Source organism: Ornithodoros turicata, chromosome 2 (genome assembly GCF_037126465.1).
Source record: "Ornithodoros turicata isolate Travis chromosome 2, ASM3712646v1, whole genome shotgun sequence".
Taxonomy (NCBI): domain Eukaryota; kingdom Metazoa; phylum Arthropoda; class Arachnida; order Ixodida; family Argasidae; genus Ornithodoros; species Ornithodoros turicata.
This window is the reverse complement of record NC_088202.1, coordinates 51632688-51655569: the sequence shown is the minus strand read 5'-3', so window position 1 is coordinate 51655569 and position 22882 is coordinate 51632688. Positions and strand designations below refer to the sequence as shown.

The 22882-nt window shown below is 45.5% G+C and overlaps 1 protein-coding gene and 1 long non-coding RNA gene across 3 annotated transcripts in view; one reads left to right on the top strand and one right to left on the bottom strand.

Moving 5' to 3' along the window:
• LOC135383473 (uncharacterized) overlaps positions 1–10941 on the top strand; it is a 37061-nt gene extending 26120 nt beyond the window's left edge. Inside the window, exons 2-3 of the long non-coding RNA XR_010419893.1 lie at positions 9763–9872; positions 10776–10941. This is a non-coding gene — a long non-coding RNA (uncharacterized LOC135383473). The remainder of the gene's footprint in view (positions 1–9762; positions 9873–10775) is intronic.
• Positions 10942–19271: 8330 nt separating this feature from the next.
• Positions 19272–22867, bottom strand: LOC135385397 (acetylcholinesterase-like). Of its 2 annotated transcripts, XM_064614689.1 has the most exons (4): positions 22758–22867; positions 21656–21756; positions 20038–21514; positions 19272–19499 (listed from the first exon to the last, which is right to left on the bottom strand). In XM_064614689.1, exons 3-4 carry the CDS (start codon positions 21507–21509, stop codon positions 19355–19357), a joined length of 1617 nt encoding a protein of 538 aa, XP_064470759.1. In that variant the 5' UTR covers positions 21510–21514; positions 21656–21756; positions 22758–22867; the 3' UTR covers positions 19272–19354. The 2 variants fall into 2 exon arrangements, with proteins under 2 accessions (XP_064470759.1, XP_064470758.1); XM_064614688.1 differs by lacking the exon at positions 21656–21756.
• Positions 22868–22882: the final 15 nt, after the last annotated feature.

Here is a 22882-nt window from a genome sequence, read left to right as displayed (position 1 = left end):
TTTTTTTCGGATGCATGCGTTCGCAGTAGATGTCTCTAGGCGTATGTGAAGTACAGTGTTCCAAAAAGTATCCTTTATTTACCTACAGTATCGTTCGGTTCGGTGCCTCATTGCAAGTATCTTGGCGAGGCATTAGACAGAGGCATGACGTGGTCCCGGCACGTGAAAACAATAGCCACCAAGACCAGCGGTTTTGTAAATGCTCTACGTTGCATTGCTGGATCGTCGTGGGGCCCTTCATGCGCTGACCTCCGTCACGTGCACACAGCGTTGATTCTGGGCACATTGCGGTACAGCCTGCCTATTCTACACGGCCTCAGTATATCCGGAGAGCGTGAGCTTCTCAATATTCAGGCCCGAAGCCTCCGCGTCTGTTTGGGAGTTCCTAGAACGACAGAGACCTATTCTGTCCTGGAAGAGGCACGCGAAACACCAGCAGGCGTCCTACGAGACGTGGAAACACTCCGGATATATGTGCAGTACCTCACACAGCATCCTTACCATCATCTTCGGCTCATTGATATTGACTGTCCGGACTTCAGCATTGGTATTGCTGTTGACAGCCTGAAAGTGCACCTCCCCACCACACCATCAGTGCTTTCCTATGCCCCGCCAATGTGGACTCTTCGCAGGCCTCCTGTATGTGACCACTTTCCTGGTCTTCTGAGGAAAAAATTTGTACCTCCCGTTGTTGCTCACCAACTTACACTGGAGCACCTTAACTCAGCGTACTTTCAACGACTCCCTGTGTGCACTGATGGATCAGTGTCTCAAGGCGGATCTAATGCAGACTTTTATATGCCACATGAAAACCTTGAAGTGGCCGCACAAGCTCCCCTACGAAACGTCATCTACTGAGTCCGAGCTCTTCGCCATACTGACCGCGTTGAACCACATAGCGGTACCACCGCCTGGCGCTTGGGTTGTGTTCACGGACAGTAAGGTGGCGCTAGAAGTTCTAGCAAATTATTGTTCCAGAACATTCGGCGGCCTAGACATATATAACCGACTTCTATCCCTTGGTCATAGCCTGTGTTTCCAATGGGTACCCAGTCACACCGACCTGCACGGAAACACCCGCGCAGACGCCTTAGCACGTCGGGCACATGGGGACGGCACCCCCAATAACTGTCTCCTACCACTTTCAGCCTCATCGTGTCGGTTACAGACACAGCGACTCCGCCATAAACGCACTCGGCAGTTTCAAGAGGACGCTGTCCGACTGAACGACCATCTCCGGTCTATCGACTCATCGATGCGTTTCGTTGCCATACACCACTGCTCGCGTCAAGAAACGTCCATGCTACACCGACTACGCCTTAATGCCGCCAGGACACCTCTACTTCTCTGTAAAATAGGTCTTCTCCAGTCGCACAAATGCCCCACTTGCGCTGTTGAAGCTCATGTTCAACACCTTCTCCTCGACTGTCACAGATTCGACACCCCTCGAGCCACGCTGAGACGACGCCTACTCGAGCTGCGGTGCACGAACTTTTCTCTGGCCACTCTGCTCGGCCCAGTACGAGATCACACACAGCGGTCTGTGACCAAAGCAGTTCTGACTTTCTGGAGAGATTCAGGTCTTATGAACAGCCTGCGAACTCAGTCGTGCAATCTCATTCTTCTGTGCCCCACTCTCACCCTCAACGCATTAACCTCATGCTTTCCTTTTAAAGTCATCTTCTGTGATCCATCTCATCATTCTTTCACAATTTGTTAGTCATCTTTTTTTTGTCATCTTTGTCTTTAATCTACCTCATCCTTCTTTCATCATTTGTTAGTCATCTTTTTCGTCATCTTTGTCTTTAATCTACCTCATCCTTCTTTCATCATTTGTTAGTTTATCCTTTATTTCCTAATTCTTTTTCTTTTTATTTATTTCTTATTCCTTCCTATTTCTTTCTTCCTTTAATTCTTTTCTTTTCTTTTTGTTTGGGTCATTCCACGCCAAATGATCCAAAAGTCCTGCTCGACCCCCCGCACTTCTCGACCAAAAAATTATCGTGGATACCATATGGTATTAATAGACATTTCCCAAAGTTTTACTGGTGAATATTGAGCCCCTGTCATTTTACGCGAGGTCAAAGTTTTCGGTAAGCACGAAAACCATAGTATGCTTGAAATAATCGGGCGGGTGCATCGCTCGCGTTACGCGCATAATTATGGTGCTGAAACAGACGACTGGGTTCGAAAAATGTGTTGATTGAGAAATTTTTGGGAAATTTCAACTTTGAGTGCCCTAAAACCCCCCGGCTATCGCCGCTTTTTCTTGCGACTTTGCGAGTTTTTAAATGTACTTTACGTAAGAGCTGTAATCCTTGAAAACTTTGTGGCCGTTCACGAGGACCCATTCTACAAGCCAGCTGGTTTTCAAAGCCGTCAATGCAGTAGTTTTTGCCATAGTACACCTTCAACCTGGCGATTTTCGCAAAGTTTGACGTTTTTACGGCCAATTTTGAAAAGGAAGCGGTCGTCATAGAACAGTCATTTGCATTACGTAAAGGAAGCCCTCAGCCAAAACATATAAAAAAACTAAAGAGGTACTTTTTGATAAGCGCGAGAAAATATTTTTTCCCTGAACATACTACGCGGAGGCGTACGCACTCTCCGGCGGAGGGAGAGCGTTGGTGAGCATCCAGCGGCGAGCAGCGAGCGGGCCAGGCGCGCTGCAACGCGACAGCTCAGGTACGCCGCTGCTTGTCGCACGATGCCAAAAACGATAATTTTGACTTCTGGGCACTAGTCTAGTGCATGCACAACCTACTGCCAATGTCGCGACAGGTAAGGAAACTGCCTCCACCAGTATAGCAACGCGAGTCGATACTTTGCATTACAAACCCGACCGAAACATATAGCCTCATGAAAGTACTTTTACTAACACCTTCCTCTTATCATGTTCATACCTGTTGTACAAAAGCAAAACGTCTGCGACTAAAATAAATGGTCCTGCTCAGTGCTCCAGTATGCGCAAGGAACCCAAGATGACGTCCCAGAGTTGCGTGCATCATATACGTAGTCTACAAAGTTGAAAATTTATCAGTGGAAAAGGGTTGTTATCCTGGTCCTCCATTGACAGTTGCCTGCTTTTGGAGACAGTAGCCTACGGTGCAGGTGGCGGCATGCCACAGGCTCTACACGTTAGTCAGCTTTGCATACGTCGCCAGTTTATTGCGCTTGTAAAAGGCAAAGATATAGTAAGATGGGAACCTTTTGGAGATAGCGGCTCTAGAGGAGATACAAATCTCCTCTCTGGGATGCAAATCCCAACGACACGTGAACATACGTGTCCTACGCTTTATTGCTCTGTGGCTGACAGAAAAGTCCCTGTCGGGACGACTTTGTCGATCACTTGACGCATAAGTTGGAATCACTGAAATACCACCACTGCGCGGCAAAGCAACAATCAGAATTCCTTCGGAATCTAAAGGATTCGCTCCCTCCTGAAGGAGGAGTCATCCTAATAGATTTTGCCGAAAACTACAGCTTTATCGTACAGTACAGTCCGCAATCTTTCTATTGGGATCAAGGACAGGCCACCATTCATTCGATGGTATTTTACAACCGCTTCCCTGATGATATGAACTTGCGTCACCGTACATTCGTTGTGATATCAGGTTTCTTAGGCACGATAATGCCGTGGTCTGTACCGTGCAGACAGAGCTCAGAAGCAGAATAAGAGCAGACTATCCCCATGTAAATAAACTTCACTACTTCACGGACGGCGCAGGTTCGCAATACAAAAAAAAAAAAAAAAAAAGTTTCGTCAACCTCTCTCACCACTACTCGTATTTCAGCATAAGTGCATCATGGCACTTCTATGCGACCTCACGTGGAAAAGGGCCGTGCGATGGAGCTGGGACTCTGAAGAGGCTTGCTGCTAAAGCCAGCATTCAGAGGCCCTTAGAAGGTCACATACTGAGAACCGTGGATCTGTACAGCTGGGCAGAGGCAAATCTCGACGCCATTACATCGATCTGGGTGCCGGAGGCACAGGTAATGCGGCAGCAAGGGGCGCTGAAGAACCGCTACGACAGCGCAAGGGCCGTGCCTGAAACAAGGAGGTATCGCTGCTTCGAACCCGTTAGCCGCACTGAAATCACCGTGAAGACAACATCCATTCCCAACAGCATCGGGTATTCCGGGTGTTCAAAAACCTGCTCGAAACGCGGAACCGCCTTCTACTGCATCAACTACTGGACATAATCTTGAGCGCCTTCACTGTGCTAGTGTGCTGAGCACAACCATTCATATGTGTTACAGACGTTTTGTTTTTGTACAACTCGTATGAAAATGATAAAAGGAAGGTGTAAGTAAAAGTGCTTTCACGCGGCTATACGTTTCGGTCTGGTTTGTAATGCAAAGTATCCACTCGCGTTGCTATACTGGTGGAGGCAGTTTCCTTACCTGTCGCGACATTGGCAGTAGGTTGTGCATGCACTAGACCGGTGACCACAAGTCCAAATTATTGTTTTTGGCATCGTGCGGCAAGCAGCGGCGTATCTGAGCTGTAGCGTTGCAGCGCGCCTGGCCCGCGATGCTCACCAACGCTCTCCCTCCCCCGGAGAGTGCGTGCGCCTCCGCGTAGTACATTCATCGAAAAAAAAAAAAAAAAAATTCTTGCGCTTATCAAAAAGTACCTCTTTAGTTTTTTTATATGTTTTGGCTGAGGGTTTCCTTTACCTAATGTATACCAAATGACTGTTCTATGACGACCTTCCTTTTCAAAATTGGCCGTAAAAACGTCAAACTTTGCGAATATCGCCAGGTTTAAGGTGTACTATGGCAAAAACTACTGCATTGACCGCTTTGAAAACCAGTAGGCTTGTAGAATGGGTCCTCGTGAACGGCCACAAATTTTTCACGAATTCCAGCTGTTACGTAAAGTATATTAAAAAAAACGCAAAGTCGCAAGAAAAAGCGCCGATAGCCGGGGAGTTTTAGGGCAAATAAAAGTTGAAATTTACCAAAAAATTCTACTTCAGCACATTTTCCGAATCCAGTCGTCTGTTTTAGCGCCATAATTATGCGTGTAACGCGAGCGATGCACCCGCCTGATTATTTCACGCATACTATGGTTTTCGTGCTTACCGAAAACTTTGACCCCGCGTAAAATGACAGGGGCTCAATATTCCCAAGTAAAACTTTGGGAAATGTCTATTAATACCATAGGGTATCCACGATAATTTTTTGGTCCAGAAGTGCCGGGGGTCCAGCAGGACCTTTGGATCACTTGGCGTAGAATGACCCATATTATTTCTTAATTTTATTTATTTATTTATTTATTTATTTCTGGAATAGCAAGCCGACGTCTCGTTTGGCATACCTTTCCCCCGTTTTTTTTCCTTTTCGTCTAATAAATATATCCCCCCCCCCCTATGAAATGAGTTACACACGGGAATTGTTGTACATGCATTCATTGATTAATTTTTTTCCTAGCTCGAAATAGTTCACCTGCTGCTCAAATTTTTCATTTTTAAGCGTATTGTTGTGTACAGAATTGAGTACAGACTTGTTCATCCTGTGTCATGGTCTTTCAAGGAAATAATTACTGCAGTATGTTTTTCATGTTCCTTGGTATCCAAATATAGATCAAGGTCATACCGTTAATACGTTTGTGATATGTGTATAATTTTTCAGTATGTACTCACTTATCTTGGTTCGTGTAACTAGTGAACATGTTACTACCAAGTGATAAAAGCCACTAGGTTCGTAGTTCTATCTCGCTGAATACAACCGTTGTTGCCTCTCAACATGTTGTTGAAATGCGGAATGTGGCTGAAGCATTATACAAGGCACCAGCATAAAATTCCACACACGCACAGTGCCTACTCCCATACGCACAATGCCTACGTCCACGTGTCAAGAAGTGCATCACAGCAGCCGCAGCCACGACTACTCAGACGTTTCATGCATGCTTTCAAAGCTTTCCGGGAAGCTGTCAGTGCTTGTAGTGTTGTACGACAGATACACTAAACAGCCGCACAGCCTCACAAAAACGGACAAGCAACTGCATAGATTTCGTGCGACCCGGTGATACCCCACCGATACATGAGCTCGATGTCTTCGAGATGCATACGGAAAATAACTCATCACACGCACATTTGAAAAAGTCCCCTGTACTCTTTGGCGCACTGCCTAACGCAAACCAAAGCCAAAGCATTCCGGCAGACGAACGATGGCTTCTGCCCTGTCACCGTAGATAATATCCATGCAGCGCAGTGGGAGGCCCGTCCATAGCCTGGTTTGAGACCCGCGTGGAAACACGGGTTTCTTCTGCTTCAGTTCTTGCTGAAGTCACTGTACTCTTTGTTGCGCACCTCTGAACATCTGGCCCAGTGTAATAGCGGCACGTTTTGTCACACGCCGCTTCCTAGCATTATAATACAAAAAGCGCTCCAACAGAAGACACATGGGAGACGACACACACAGGAGAGAGCCCTCACCAACTTTTTCACCAACTAACCTCACGCGTTTAAGCTTCATTCCTAGCATTATGAGCTGCACACCGCTTAGGTTCTACATTTTTGGTCATGCGTCTACATCTCCCTCAGCAGCGTATCCGGTACATCTGCGAACTGCGCTGGTACACATGCTGCGCAGCACATCGCCTACGCCAGTGGTCCCCACACTTTGCCAGCTTGCGACCCAGCAGAAATGCAAGACATCGCGACCTCCCCCCCCCCCCCCCCACACACACACACCCATATACACTGATTTCGCGATGGCACAAGCTTTTCGATTTCAGCGCATGAATAGTAATACACTGAGTTGTAGACGCTGAAATTGTATTTTTCACTTGATAACGTCAGACGCCGGGCTAGAAACCATCGCTGACAGTAAGACAATCGCGTTGCAGCAGGGATGGCTGTTCCTGTTCAGCAAAGTAAAGTGACGAGGGAGAGGCAATATTTTTTTTAAAAATCGGTTTACTCAAAGTGAAAAATCGGTTTACTTATAATAACTCATCACACGAATGACTTATGACAATTATTAGACTGATTCATGACAAGTGCTACTGTCTTGTGACTGTGAGTCTTGCAACAACACCGTCTTCCTTCGTAGTAGGATCCCCAAAGATCGAGAAACCCTGTTCACCGTCACCATCGCCACCATCACCACTGTGTGAGTTTCAATTCAAGAATAATTTTAATAATGTCAACCAAAATCAAACAATGTATATTATGTATTGTACCATGTGAATAAAGAATAACAGCATGTCTTGCGCACGACATGATGCAATGTACAAGCACATTTATGCGTTTGTGTAGGCTCGATACAAGTTCTGAGACTTACACGTAGGTTTCCTACATTTAGGATCACCAACGAAGCTCTAGATGTTGAAGTGCTCCCTGCTCGTGCATCTGGTGACAAACAGATTCTTGCAGAAGCTATGGAGCAACAGAGCGAAGTAGGATCAAGCGAATGAAACAGAAAAAAAAATGAAAGGAAATGGATTATCTAAGTATTTACAACCAACTGCATTTCGCCGTCGTTGCAGGTCCCATAAATGAGGCGTGGAGTGCTGCCGACCCTCTGTCCGCTACCTATCCCATAGCTGGCCTTTTTCACGTCAGTCCAGGTAGGGAGGTCCCATCGACTTCTTGGATTTTCATTATGTTTGATACTTAGAAGTTCATCGTACATGTTTATCAACATCGGTAAAATGAATAATTTCTACTGAATTGTTTTCGTGCAAAAAAATCGAGAAAACCCGGCCCTGAATTCGAGTGTTTCAGTTTTGCCGTGTTTGCACGCGTATATCTCTTGAGTTTGAAAATATATTGTAGTGAATTTTTGTATGGGCCTTAGTATGCCCACAGGCAAGCAGTCGGAGCGCAAATGTTTCATGCGCAGGTGCAACGCTGTGTGGCATAAAAAAAAAAGGCGAGCATGCTCTCTCTCTCTCTGTTTTATTTCAAATTTGACGCGTGATTGCTCTGCCTGTAGGTGCCCCTTGGTATCATTTCACTCAGCTTTTAATGCTCTTTTATCTGATATATCTATCGTGCGTACACCTTCTACAGGTGCCTGCTGAAACAGGCAAATGTTTAGGCACATTTCGAAAAAACAAGGATTTTGCGAGTCTGTTTCTCAAAAAGGCCCGTTTTGATTTCATTCATATTTTGTCAGGACATGGCCCGATGTCAGGCCTTTCATCTGACGTAAAAAAAATTGTGTTCAAAAGGGGTGCATTGGGGATTAGCGCATTACAACGCGGCCCTGCTCAGCGTGCGTACGTGTCGGAGCCCGGCTGCTGGTACAGCGTGATTTTCACTTTACGGCTGTTGATCACCATGTACGATGAGCTTATGAATATAAAAAAAAAAAAATGAAAATCCAGGAGGTCGATGGGACCTCCCTGCCTGAACTGACGTGAAACCGACCAGCTATTAAAAAACGTCCCTTTTCAGACTGCCCCACACTTCTGCGCAGAGACAGCACTCCCAAGAAGAACCTCGCTAAACACATAAAGTGCATTGAATTAAGCTTTGTGACTGCGTGTACATTGTTTGACACCTGCATTTCTCACTAAAACAATGAAACCACAGTAGTAACAGGCCACATGAGTGCTACAGCTGCATGAATATCACGGCTTCGACTGCCTCGTTTGATCTCAGCAGGCAGAAATTTCCCAACGTCTATGGTGACCTGAACTGTCTCTACCCAATAACCTGTACATCCTCGTACAACACATTACTCAATAAGGTGAACACACAACATCTGAGGGAAGCAACAAATCACATTTGAGAAACGGAAATCATGTGCAAAATTTCAGTTTTCCGTGAACTTCTTGGCTTACACAAGGACGGTTCTGAGTACGATCTCTGAGGTGTTGTATCTCTGTGGAATTAAAATGGCATTTCTCTTTTGTTGTTTACACGTCTACCATTGCAGCGGCACTTTTCCGTTCTAATTTGTCGTCTCTGGCTTCAATAAAATCACTCCTACGCACTCCGTGGTGGTGAGCGAACATGGTGAGCAAACATGGTAAAGAAGGCCGCTGGAAGAAATATTACACTGCTGGTTTCTTTTTCTTCCAGCGGTCTTTTTTAGCACTTTCGCTCACCTGAGATCTCTCAACGGTTTTTATCTCCGGTAACACTCCAACTGTACATCGCCTTCTTTTGTATTTTCTTGTCCGCGCCCTCAGTCCTCTCTAATAAGAATCTGTATTTCCCACTCACCACCTTCTTTATCCCATTTCTCTGATGTACATTAGTATAAATATATCTACCAAGTGTTCAATGTATCGCACCTGATGAAGGACGGAGTTCGTCCGAAAGCGTGTTTTTCAGTAAAATAAATGTTTCAATCTCTTTAAATACTATACATAATACATAATATATGTAACAAGGAAACGGAGTTAAAGTACAACCTTTTTTTTTCTTTTTTTTTGTTGAAGTGTAAAGGGCCCTCGCTACGCCTCTGGGTAGTAGGCTAACTTTCGCGCACATTTAGGTTCCTCAGTTTTCCTGTGGTCAGTTTCGACCTCTTTCGGCACTTTTGCAGCGGAGTCGGGCGCGACTCTTTGACGAGACATCACTATCGGAAGCCCTATAGGGGACACCGGGTGGCGCTGCATGTTAGATGTTCCCAGATGGTGTTCTGTGCATATGGAAGGCATGAGATAGAAGCGACAAAATATTTAGCCGATATCAGTTTCCCCGCGGAGGAGTAACTATATTTCCTGCCGTTCTTCGGTCGACAACGGGTTTAGTGACGGCGGTTGTGACGCATGGCTGATACCATCACTCTTTGCAGGTTTGGCGGTAACGCTGTTGGTGATTGCGATACGTACGGGCGGTATATTGGCATCGCAATTCTATGACTACAATTTTGGTCGCAAGCCCTGCAGCATGGAGGGTGGAATGGTAATTTTTGTTTCGATTCGCTCTGATGAATGTTTTCTGTCCAGGGAAGGATAACGGACGTATTTTCGTTGCTGTTTGTATTTTCGTTAATGCTATATTTTCGTTTCCACTATCCGTTTCTGATACCAGCTTCAATTTTCGTTTCCGTTACGTTTCCATTACTGTTTCCGGTAAGTACACCAATACACCAATAATTTTACGTCGTTGAGATGCGCACATCTTGCTAGATTTTGCAAAGAAATGTAGGAACATGTCTTTAGTCATCATTCAGTCATCAATTGAGTCACCAAAATACAAAAAGAAAATGAAAAGTCACTAAAATGTCATCGCACAACAGTAATAGCCATTACCTGAATTCAATACCGGATGATAATTTTCGTTTCCGTTTCTGTTTCCTGTAATGGAGGACAGTGGCATGCGTTTCCGTTTTCGTTATCGCTACCATCTCGAATTTCGGTAATATACCGTTTCTGTTTTTTCGGTTACCATTACCGTTACCCTTCCCTGCTTCTATCTTTCTATCTCTATCTATCTTTACATGGAGGAAAGAATGAGAGGATATGCGTTAGCGGCGAAAAGTATAGTTTAATATGGCCTAGTGACGTCACAGCTAGGTTACCGTTTTAGTTTTCGGGGTTCTCCGCATGATAGAAAAGCCGCCACTCACGTGCACGACAAATCCTCAAAATATCCATAAGAGCTATCGGAATTCCTGGACAGACAATTGACACAAAATGGCCCTCAAAGTGGCGTGTGCAAAATACTGCCCTCTCATTGGTCTTATCAGGTAACGCCACACTATCCCCTCCCATCTTCCCTCTTTCGCTTCTTTACTCCATGATACTTGAGGATGTTAACGTGCGTGCATATATCGCATACTAATGCTTTATGTTTTTTATGTAGTGCATAGAAAGCAACACAGGTGGTCCTTTCTGCTGCACTGGAATGTTCTGCACTCATTTGCAGGAAGAAGGGGTAATCTCAAGAGGAATATGCATCGCGAAGACAGAAAACGCATAATAATGTTATTTGTAACCCTGTCGGCCATAATAAATATGTTCTTCGTGGATGCATTTTTTTATTCAATTTGAGTATCACCCGGGCATTGATGCACGTTTCTCGGTCGCCACGTGACCTTCGACAGCAATTTTCGTCACAATTAGCGGTGTACGCAGCGCAGCCTCCGTCGGCCAATTTTCGCTCACCTCTGCCAAAAGCGGCAACGGCGATTACCTTCGACGCCGTGACTGGGAGGCGACCAAGTTCGACCCCCGTCATCGGCCGTGAAATCTCGTGTGATTTCCGTGTGTTTTTCTGAGGCGACGCAAGGCAAATGTCTGCACATTCCCCTGTGAACTTGGTCCATGACGCACTATGGGCCCCCGAGCAACATGTCGTCGCAACAGCAGGCTGACCCCGCTCGGCCATAACACGCCACCAATCAAGTAACCAACGAATTCGACCAACGGCTCGCCGGCCTCGCCGATGCCGGTTATTCTGATGTGCGCGTCGCTGCACTCTGCGAGCAAAGTTTTCACTGTTCTTTCGCATTTGAAGAAATTCCACGGAGAAAACATCAGTATCATCACAATGCAATATTTAGTTTAATATTCTTGTGACGATGGTGGTGGTGGTGCTGGTGAAAGCGCTCGCCGTGATGAAGGGCCGTTGTCGGCCTCACAGGGGCGGGCAACGTAGGGGGAATGTGCGTCCTGGGCCGACTTCTAAGGAAACTGTGCCGACATATGTCTGAAAGCGTCTAAAGAAAACCCAGGAAAAACCCCAGACAGCGCAGCCTGCAATGACAACGGTACTGCGACCATTAACTGTAAAGCGAACTGGGTTGGTTGACTGGAAAATGGAGGAGAAGAAGAAGAAAAAAAAAACACACAAAAATTGTGTTATCGCTGGCGAGGCCGCGAACCTTACGCACAAAAATGAAAGATAGAAGACATCGGAGTGGTGGTGGTGGTGGTGGTGGTGGTGAAGATGAAAACTGCTCGCCGTGGTTGCCATCGGAGTGCCATCACAAACATGGAGGAAAAATCAGGTAAGACAGAATAGACCAATGTGACGTTTCCCGCTCCGACGCCCAGAGCGCTTTTGAGTTTTGAATAAGGAGTACTTATAGGAAAGCCCTCGGTACAGCATTCTACCTCTGCCAGTTTCATTTTTTACAATATAAAGCAGTCTTGGGTAGTAACTTACTCACAAATCACTCGTAATTGTAACTAGTTACTTTTCGCAGTAACTATATAGTTATATTACCAAAGCAACGTGTAACTAACTAGTTACGGCTTTTTGTTAAAGTAACTGTAAAATGTATTCGTAACTGACATACTCGGGAATTGTAATATTTTCCGCGCGGCATTTCTCCTGCGTAACTTTGTCCAGGGTTCAAATGCTCTTCGTTTTCCCCAACCAGGAATTCCACAATTCCGAAACAGCTGTCCAGTACTGGCGTGGCGACGTTTGGGCACTTAGAAACAAAGAATTCCACGAATTTTGTCATTTCTCATACGCAGCTAGGATGGCCTTGGTGGCGGTGGTGGTATGTGATTTCCGAGCAGTCTGCCTGCCTGCCTGCCTGCCTGCCTGGCGGCACTGGTGCCGGATGCCCCATGGGAAATAATCTATTTATAACGCGGTATAACTAGGCTCGTATGTCTTGTGCGCGGCAGGGTTACCAACGTAACATGGACGACACACTCGAACATGCCATTCGTATGTTCGTAACCCTGCCGCCTGCAACACGTATTCATCCCAACCTGGCCCTGCTTATTCTTAGTATCTATACTTGGACAACACAAGAGCTTTTTTAGTGAAATATATCCAGATTGTTTTTAAAGTAACTCTAAAGTAGGTTACTGTTATTCATTTTTAAGTTAGATTGTTAACTGGTAAAAGTTACTTTTTGTTACTTGCCCATGATTAACATAAAGTATGTCTCAAACCTTGAGCTACACTGGCACTAGAGTTGAAATAACTAGGCAAAATATTTCAAGCCTTATGGCGACCTTGAGCCTCATGAAGTATCAGGAAGTAGTGGATAGCACCGCCATCGGTGCAGATAAGTGGGGGGTGGTACCTTTTCTGGAGGGTATTTATGCTAACGCAGAGAGCGAGTTGATGATGATGAATGGTGTTTCTATGGGCATAAACAACCATGATTATAGTGCGCCAACACAGTGAGGATGATGAAAGCAAGGTAAAAGAGCGGACAGTAAAGCTAAAAGCAATAGACAACTGGAAGTGTAATTGAACATTTGCAGTTGCTTCTCACAGATGGCCGGGTTCGCAGATGAACACAGTATATGGAGGTCGTCTACGTACAAGGAATACATGATAGAAGGAGGGATGATAGTTGCGATAGAGTTCATTTTGACAATAAAGAGTGTTACGTTCAGAACGGAAACCTGCGGGACACCGTTCTCTTTTATAAAGGACGTGATAGTGTTGTGGCCAGCTGAACCCAGAAAGTCCGTCCCTGAAGAACGTTGATGATGCAAGGAAGCATGCGATCACGTATTCTACAGTGTAAAAAATTTCACTGTAAAAAAACGGGCAAATGCAAGGAAAGTTGGCTGCCAAACATTGGCCGTTTTTTTTTACGGTGGCCCCGTATAAGTTGTGCTCGTGAAAAACTACTGCATTGGCCAGTAATTTTAACAGGGATACGCCGTGTAGCATTACTGTGCTGTGGTCGTTAAAAAAAACTGCATTGGCCAGTAATTTTAATTGGCATAAGCCGTGTACCCTTATCGTGCTGTGCCCGTCCCTGGAGCCCCTCTTTTTTTTTTCTACATATAGTCGCAGCAATGAGAGCAGTTTAAGCAATGACCATGCGCAACACATTGTGATGTTTGTCACATTGGGATTTGTTTTCTATGTACATAGTGATGAAAATGCGCCAGTCACCTCTGGCATCAAAACCCTGCAAAGAGAAAGAAAACTCTTACAGGGAGCAGGGCAATTACCATGCAGTTATACTCATCGTTTCTTTTTTTTTTTTCGAAGGAAGAATATACGAAGGAACCATGTGCACCCATCAGTCAGCTCTGGCATCAAAACACTTCAAGGAGAAAGGAAATTAGACTCACTGTTTTATTTTTTCAAAGGAAGAACATATTAAGATGGTGCACACAAAACGCGGAGACGGCACGGAACTTCTTTCTGGCAGCGTTCATATAAGGACATTCTCTACTGATCATGACCGTCTCGTATGTACTGCTTCATATGCGACACTATCTCTATATTCCACGTGAACAGACGCGAACTCGAATGGACGTGACATACTTTCGTGGTTTCGGAGAGCAAATCGATTCGAGGCGACCGCCCTGGTGTGTTGTTGTAACGTCCCAAAATGTGACATCCGAGTTTTGCATAGTTCGCCGCCGTGTACACATAATGCATGACAGCACGGTATTCTGCTCGCTTCATGTACACCTCTACGGTGGCCAACTAGCTCATCAGAGTGTTAAAAGCACTGGGGCACCTTCCGCAACGATACATTACAATAAGAGTGCCTTGATCATCCTACGAGCCAGGACGCATGACACATGGAGAACTAGGAAGACGCTTCACGGCAAACGCGAGCCACGATTTCCTGGTGTCCCATAAGTTGAACAAAAACCAGGCATACGGTGCACCACGCTCCAATCGCAAAGAACAGGATGTGCGAACAGAAATGTGCTTACCGGACTATGTGCATTCACGAGATTTACAACAACCGCTTCGCCCTCCTTCGTCAACCATCGTCCGTGGACGATGTTCCGCTTCCGGCGGTTGCGAATGACGCCGATGCCCCGTACTTGGCTCGGTCTTGTCTCCGCCTTGCCTCCACATTGAAGTTTTTGGCCGGCGCATGATGATGGCGCCACCGTTTTAAGTAGTTTTCGCAGTACCCGTAGAAATCACAGTATTTTTTTACAGTATACTGTCATTCCCAGCGAATGATATTCGCACTGAATGGCATTCCTTTCGTATCACACGCAGGGCCGCGAAAAAGGGGGGGGGGAGCGAGTAAGGCGACCGCCTTAGGCCCCGCGCTTACATAGTCCCCGCGCACGAAGCCCTCAACCAGGGATTACTTTTTTTTTTAAATATCAAGTATGCACTTAATTGTGTGAAACAGGCGCCGCGATGTGCCTTTGCCTCAGGCCCCGCACACCCCTAGCACCGGCCCTGGTCACACGGTGAAATCAAATTGCAATACATGCGAATGATATTCGCTCAGCGAATGAGTTCGGGGAATTCATTCGCTTGTCCCTCTCGTACCGACAGCGTGCCCTCGCAGTAGCGAGGTATCAAAAACAACAACGATAAACCGTTCGAAGAAACCAAAGACGAATGAAAAATTGTATTCCAATATCTGATCACGAATTTGATAACTTTTGACAAGAAGGAAGGAAAGCTAAATGTGCTTCTCGGAGTACTATACCATCGTTCTGGTAACCACGTTGCTAAGTGCGGCGCAGATAGGCATCTTAGTTGTCTTTGCTTCTGGTGCTTAGCTAATTAAGTCTCTTACAAAAGGCACAGCTTTCGTGAAATAATCTAATGTTTCACTAGTTTCGAGCAGAAGAAATAAAAATATAGCCAATGTGCCTGTATAATGCTTCAGATGTTCGGCCCTGGTGTGTTAATTATCGACACTGACATCATTTGCGAATGACATTCTCTTTATTCGTGTAACTCGATGTAAAACAAACGAATGACAATCGGTGCGATTCTCATTCGCTCGGAATGCCATTCTGTTTGCTGTGTGACAGGGGTATAAGTCACGGATGATACCATACCGCCACGTGGTATCGCTGATAGCGAGAAAGTCGCTCATTTCGTTGCTGCGCTAGACAGGGATTGAATTGCGGAGTGTGCGATAAGGTAAAATAAACCTTGTGTGATGTTCCATTCACTTGCTGTGTGCTGCTTGTTCCTTTGCGTGTGGAACGGACGGGGCTGAGGTTCCCACAGTCTTTATTCAACGACGAAGCCGACGGCAAAGGTTTGATTCATTTTATGCAAATTGTGAACATATGGCAAGTATTAATCCTGAAAGCCTTCGAGAAGCACCAACTTCAGTGAATGCAGTAGTCTAGATCGTTATTATTATTCTATTTTATTTATTTATACTTTCTTGGTGTGTGCTTCAATATCACCGGATAAGTGTTCCCTTGAGAGCAGTGTCGTTCCCGCTACCAAAATGAAGAAACGGAACACCACTAGCCGCTACTCCACAAAAAATTATAGTGCTATACTAGCGTCGCTACAAATTTGAAAAAAAAAAAAAAAAGAGTAACTTGGAACCGCTACCGCTACTAAATAGCAGTAACGCAAACACAATGTCACTCCTTTTCGACTACCGTACCCTTCTCTAGGCAACACCGTACCGTAGTTATCTTATTGCAATATGTGTGTAAAGACGGTGCCATATTGATGGTTCCTCACACAGCACGTAGCATAAAGTAAAGATACCAATACTTATAGTCAAGATAATATTAGTTCACATTTATCTTGACCTTGAAATGATGAGCATTTATTACATTATTTCGCGTACAAAGCACATGTGTGCATTTATTAGTTTTGCCGTCGGAATGTTCCAAACACAAAACTGTGTTTCTGCAATAAGAGTATTTTGTTCGAGCTATCCGGGATGCCAAGCCTCAAACTTTTCCGTCTGCCTAAGGTCAACGGATTGATCAGTTTTCCCTGTAGTCAAGTGGCGCAACTGCCATCATAAGCGACCATTCATCGAGTCACCAATATGTATAGCATAATTGGTAAAAATAGCAAACGAATAGTGTAATGTCTGTTCATGCTGTCGCCAGGGACAACGCCCCCACGAAGAATAGACAACCTTCCGATTGTTGGCATACTGCGCCAAAACTTAGGTCTCACAGGAATTAGGAGTCACTGTTGTTGCCTAGCTCCTGCTTCCAAACTTCGAGCGGCTTCTCTTACAAAGCGTTTGACTATACGTTTAACACGCTTTTTACGGGAGAATGCGTTGGCCAGGAAGAGTCCACCCGTGTTAGATCACATGCGCCGTTAATCATTTATAGAATAAAAATGTTTTTCCCTGAACATGACAAATGCTACAAATAATCAATGCTTTGCGTACGTAATGGATAGCGTTGATGGTTCCACGCACGCCCATAAGAGAAAGAGAGCTTCGCGCAGTGTGCAGAACCACCAACGCTATCTGTTACGTACGTTATCGCCTTTGCGTGCGATGTACTAAAACTCTCTAGATAACCTTCGGCAAACTGCGTAAGCTAAGGCAATTCTATGTTGTCAGAAACGCGCTTTACCTGCGGCTTATAAACACTTTAAAGAAGCAAAGTCGGCGTACATCTGGACTGCAAAGACTATGGCGGTTTCTCGTTGAGTTCCGATATGTGTTCGTACTCCTGCTCGAAATGACACAATGGTTTGTTTATCTGCTAGGAACAATAGAGTTTCATAACACAGTTTGAAACATGCTATCAACAGGCATGTTCACGCTAGTTTTGGAACTGATTATATGACGGAAAGTAGCGTCGTAGCCCATATTGTGCACGCAGTATGTTATACATACCTCTTCGTGTTTCGCAAATATGAGCTAAAAGAGTTAAAAAATGCACAGAATAATACAAATCATATTCCTAAATATGCGGTGGTGCTTAGCTTATGAGAGTTCGCGAAATTGAGGGAGATCGTAACATCAAGAAGTGCTGGTTAGCAGGTGACTGCCAAAAGGCAGTGCCTGATTAACAAGTAAGTAAGAGGAATCGCAAGAGAAAAATATCAGCTTGGCCGTTGCCTCGTTTTTCTTTTCTCTCTCTTTCTATCTCTCTCACTGTGCCCCACGTATTCCATACTAGTAAATTGTAGTGCATGGTACCACGTTTGCGTGCACTGCTAAAACAGAACTTCACCACATACCACACTCCTAGCCAACTTGTGCAATACTGTGCAAAAGTATAGCTTGGTACTTGGCTTCGTGATGGTCTGCTGGCAAGTCTACTTTGCGAGAGCGATGTTGCAGGGTGCTGTCATGATGGGGAGTCCGGGAATTCAGGCATCAACTGCCCTCTGTTGAAGTTGCAAGTTCTCGCTTTGTTATTCCACCAATACGGGGCTTAGAACGTGTGCCGGAAGGACCTTCACAGCGATAGTGGTCTTCTGGAATAGGGCAATGACTGCGCAAGGCTGGCATTTGTGAATGCTGGAGTGTGCGGTCTAAATCTGTGCAGATCGTAAGGAAAGTGGCGACAGATGAAGGATGTTGCGCTGCGAGGCTTGTGGAGGTAGACAGGGACAATGTGCCTTGTAAGAGAAATCAACCCTCTGAGCATCTGAGATTGTCGCGGGGCATTTTTCAGTGATGCGAAGTTTAGCGTGTGAATAGTGACGAAGAGTTTGGGTGCTGGAATGCACTTTGGCAATAACCTGCTGCTGCCATTCAATCAGGGACAAGTCATCTGTGAAAGTGTTCTTTTTTTTTTGACATTTATTATGCTCAATGCCTCCTATATTTCTGTAATGCCTGGCAATACGGTCGCTCTATACTCCAGTGCCCCTTTCCTATTCCTCCTCTCCTGCGGCCCTCTTTTGAAGCGGTGGCGCTAGTTCCCGAGGGTCGCGAGAACTGCCGTCTGCTATCGGTACGTCGTTTTTCGAATTGTTTCAAATGTTTTCGAGATTTTTCGAGATGAAATGCTTCTTGCCGCAACGCCAGGCTAAATTCTGCTTGCGGACAGCTGCTGCGTGCGCGTCACGTGTAGCGTATCCTATGGATTTGGCGCCACCTTACGGAGGCCCGGGGTGCCCGCTAACTTGACAGGCATAGACAGTATAGAGGAGGCGTTGTTATGGTTCATGGCGCTGGGCTGGCACGGGAGCTGGTGCGAACGTGCACGACTGGGCGTTTGCTAGTCTGTCACCTGCCACTCTTCCAGCGTCAACAGCCTTCCTCGTTCAAATCAAATGATGCTCGCCCAATCGGCGCGAAGAATCTCCTCACTCCTCGGATCCGCGCCAGTGGCGACAATGTTTTCGCCGCGGCGCTTTTGGCTGAGCTTCCTAGGGATGGCACGGTTGGCACTTTTTTTTTTTTTCCTGTGCTCTCCGATTTGCTGCTGCTCCAACCAGTGGCACACCGAATAAGACGTTAAGAAAAAGTTCCCTTGTACAGCTACTGCTGTAAAAAGCAACACAAACGGCACCACAGCAGCACAAACGGCAGAACACTGCTTGAGATTAAAAACCAAAGTTCGGCGAAAACGCCAAACAAAATTTACAGGTGTACAGCGTTGATAGGACCACAGCGGTCGTCCTACCGGGGTGGTGCAAAATCTCTCATAAGGAATTAGAAGACCACGAGAAGACGGCCACTGACCGGAATGCCAACAACAAAAGCATATTTCGGCAGCTAAGTTTATAAGCGTAAGGGCTGCACAGACTCAAAAGGTGTTCCTTTTTTTTTACATTTTGTCTTTTCTCTAACACGTGCTTTCCTGCCAATGATCGCAGATCTTTAAGTCCATGCCTCTTAAGGTAGTGAAATTTCCAGCCTTCATGGAAATGGAAACTGGGTCTTCCACGGTGTATTTCGGCCACTTTTCTCCAGTTGGCAGCACAGGCGCACTAGTAGAGAAACAGCATAAATTACTCATAACGAATGGTTTCTGATACTTCATGTAGAACTCTTGGGTCATCACTCCTGATTTGCCTTCGAATGCCATCAGTAGAACACATACGTTAACAAGCGTATATGTTAGAGTGTGGCGCATCTGTACGCCTGCATAGACACATGTTCAGTTTACTTTTCACGTGCTAAAGAATGGTTCGCTACGGGAGGACAAGAGGGATCTGTACCATATACCACATAAGAGTTCTGCACAGTGGCGTAACCTCATCTTCAGCGCCCGTCAGCGAGATATAAATGCCCCCCCTACCTACCCCTTCTAGACACACTGATATGACCTCTGTTCTTCATTGACTGGTCTGGCTACATTGTGTGAGCCTGCTCGAGACGTGATCTGGGTCTCGGCTGAGCAGACGCGACGTGCCTCGCGATTGCCCCCACTGTACGCTGGGGCCTGGAAGATGTCGCTAACTTCCCTGACGCCACTGATGCTGCAGCAGCCCATACTAACCCTACACATCTCAACATGACACTCACCCTTCTTTAGCAAATGTAGCTGCCATCTTCATAACATCCTTGCAGAATGCACGGTCGTCGTCAGTGTAATGGTCTGGATAAACCATAGGGAGCCCAAAGAAGTAGAATATGTCAGTTGTATGAGGAACTCCAGCCCATTTTGGGTACGGTGACATTTCAGAGCAATGGCCGAAGAGATAGGAGAACATAGTTGACTCTGCGCCCGAAAGCCTATCGGAAAGCACTTTGTGGGGACACTTAAACAGTTCATCGGTGACGAAGTCTGAGCTGGCCTTCCTATAGCCCGTCTTCCATTCAGATGGATCCACTTTATTTTGATAAAACTCCCACCTAGCGTCGTTAAACTCATTCAGCCACGACTGCATCAAAGAGCGCGTTGAAGCTTCCAGTTCTTCCTCACTAATATGTTGGAGATTGTCTTCGACGATGCGTTTGTCAGGTTGCGAGACAAACATAATGGTTCCTTCGTCTTCCGTTAATCCACTCATGATGTCAACTTTCTTGAATAGGCCTCTGCTCATTGCTAGGCATGGAACTACTGGGAGGAACTCTTCGTTAAAAATCGGCATAAACTTTTTTATAAATCTCTGCTCGAAAGTTTCGTAGCCTGCCTGGAGCTCTTCAGCTGATTTTGATCGTAGGCATTTTAGAACGTCATCTGGCTGCGTCGAAAGGTCTTTACTAAAAGTGGCACAGCTTACGTGTCTTGCAAAGTTGTTTCCGCGTCTAAGCATTTCATCGACTCCTAGCGCTACGCCCGGGGTGTACAAGTTGCCACTCATCATGATTCCTCTATGGAATAGTCCAGTCGTGAGAGGGGATATCATGTGCGCATGGATACTCATTGACCCTGCACTTTCGCCAAAGAGAGTTACCTTATCACGGTTACCTCCGAAAGCTTCAATATTAGCCTGCACCCACTGCAAGGCGAGGGCTTGATCGTAAAGTCCTACATTACCTGGAGCCTCTGCAGTGCGCGCAGTTAAGAACCCGAAAGGTCCGAGACGGTAATTAAGAGTGACTACAACAACGTCTTCGCTCGAAACTAATGCGGAGCCGTTATACCAATCCTGATAAGACGAACCGAAGTTAAATGCCCCGCCGTGAATCCACACCATGACAGATTTCAAAGGACCCTGTTTTGCGGGTGCCCATACGTTGAGAAAGAGGCAATCCTCGGAGGTATCTGCAATAGGACCGAGCACAGGCGTTCCTTCTTGGATACAACTTGATTTGGGATTGGTGGCATCTAGTGTCCCAGTCCAGGGTTGAGCAGGTCGAGGTTTTTGAAAACGTAGGCTTCCTACTGGAGGTTCGGCGTAGGGAATACCTAGGTACACTTGCACGGTGTTCCCAAGAAATACGAACTTCCTTCCTTTCACGGCCCCTTGCTCCAGTGTAACCCTGGCATCGTCGTCGGCGAGAGTGCACGCAACAATTGCAGCGATAAGCAGGACTTGTGGAAGAGCCATCTCTCCTACAGGATAAAGGAGTGGGGGAGGGGGTTGATATTCAATTAGAAAAGGAAGGCTGCATGAATCAGACGCCATTCGCTTTTAGTTTTCGTTTAACCACTACAACTTTGCTTCGCGTTTACTTGAATAAATGCACCGATTACCTATCCCTTTCCCCCTGAGTGCACAGTCTGTGCCTTAGAGAACTATGCCATGTGAACGGGCTAGGCCGTGCAGCTCAGCTTGATGCCTTGATGCAGTTCCCCTGCATTGCATACATGTATAATAATAAGAAGGATTGGTTCGACTGAAGCGGGAGTTCATAGCAAGGTGGGACATTCTGGGAAGTGTAATTACCTAACAGTGAAATGAGGTATGTGGTCACTTTAATTTGTTTTGTTCGAATAAGCTACTATCATTCTGTTTATTGTAAACCTTTTCTCATGGTTCAGTTATTCATCTCTTTTATCCGGCTTTTAAAGTTACATGTACAGGTTACTCTGGCACACGGAAGTCCCAGCACATGACGAAAGGATTTTCCGCCAAAGTGCAACCCGATCACTTTAAAATCCACTCTGTGAACCAGCGCGAAGGACATGTTCTGAATATATTAATAAACAGTTCAAAACAGTATGTATCTTCAAGAATCTTGCTACATAAATCACCAACAAGGAGCGATATCAAAAAGGTGACTGAGAAAGTTGTACTGTAGGCGTTATATTGACTTAAAACTCAAAGAAATGATGGGCCAGAGAAGGAGAAAATACGCACAAGCATGAAAACATACACTTAGCTACAGTTATGTCCGCTTCGTATATGTGGTTTGAAGATCGGTGCTTTTGTAACCTACTTTGATATGAAATCAGTGTCGATTACTCGGAAATGCAAATCAATGATCATGTATATGGTGCGCGATCAAACATCAAATATCTACGAATATTTCTGCAACTGCTACCAGGCGTTCATTCTCAGGTAGCGTTTCCACTTGTATGTGTTTACGGCGCGTATAACTATAGTTCCACAGTGTTATTATTAAAGCTAATGCTGTGCGGATTTACCAGCGAATTTAGTATGAAATCATCGGATCACACTACCTTGTGCTATGGCCCGTATCGCCGGTTTTGTTACACTCTTTCCATCCCTGTATATATATGATGAGAGTATAAAATGATAAAGTAGCGTAACACACATCCTGCCGGTGATCTGGACTGCATCACAACAAAACCGTGGAATTCGGCCACAAACAATGAATCATAGTGTGCTTACCTGGTACTTCAAACTATTCTAGCCTCTCACAACCTCAAAGTATACAGGCGAATAACACAACTTTTTCTAGAGGTATATCGCCTTCCAAGTGATAAAATGACACTATATACGCAGTACATACTAAA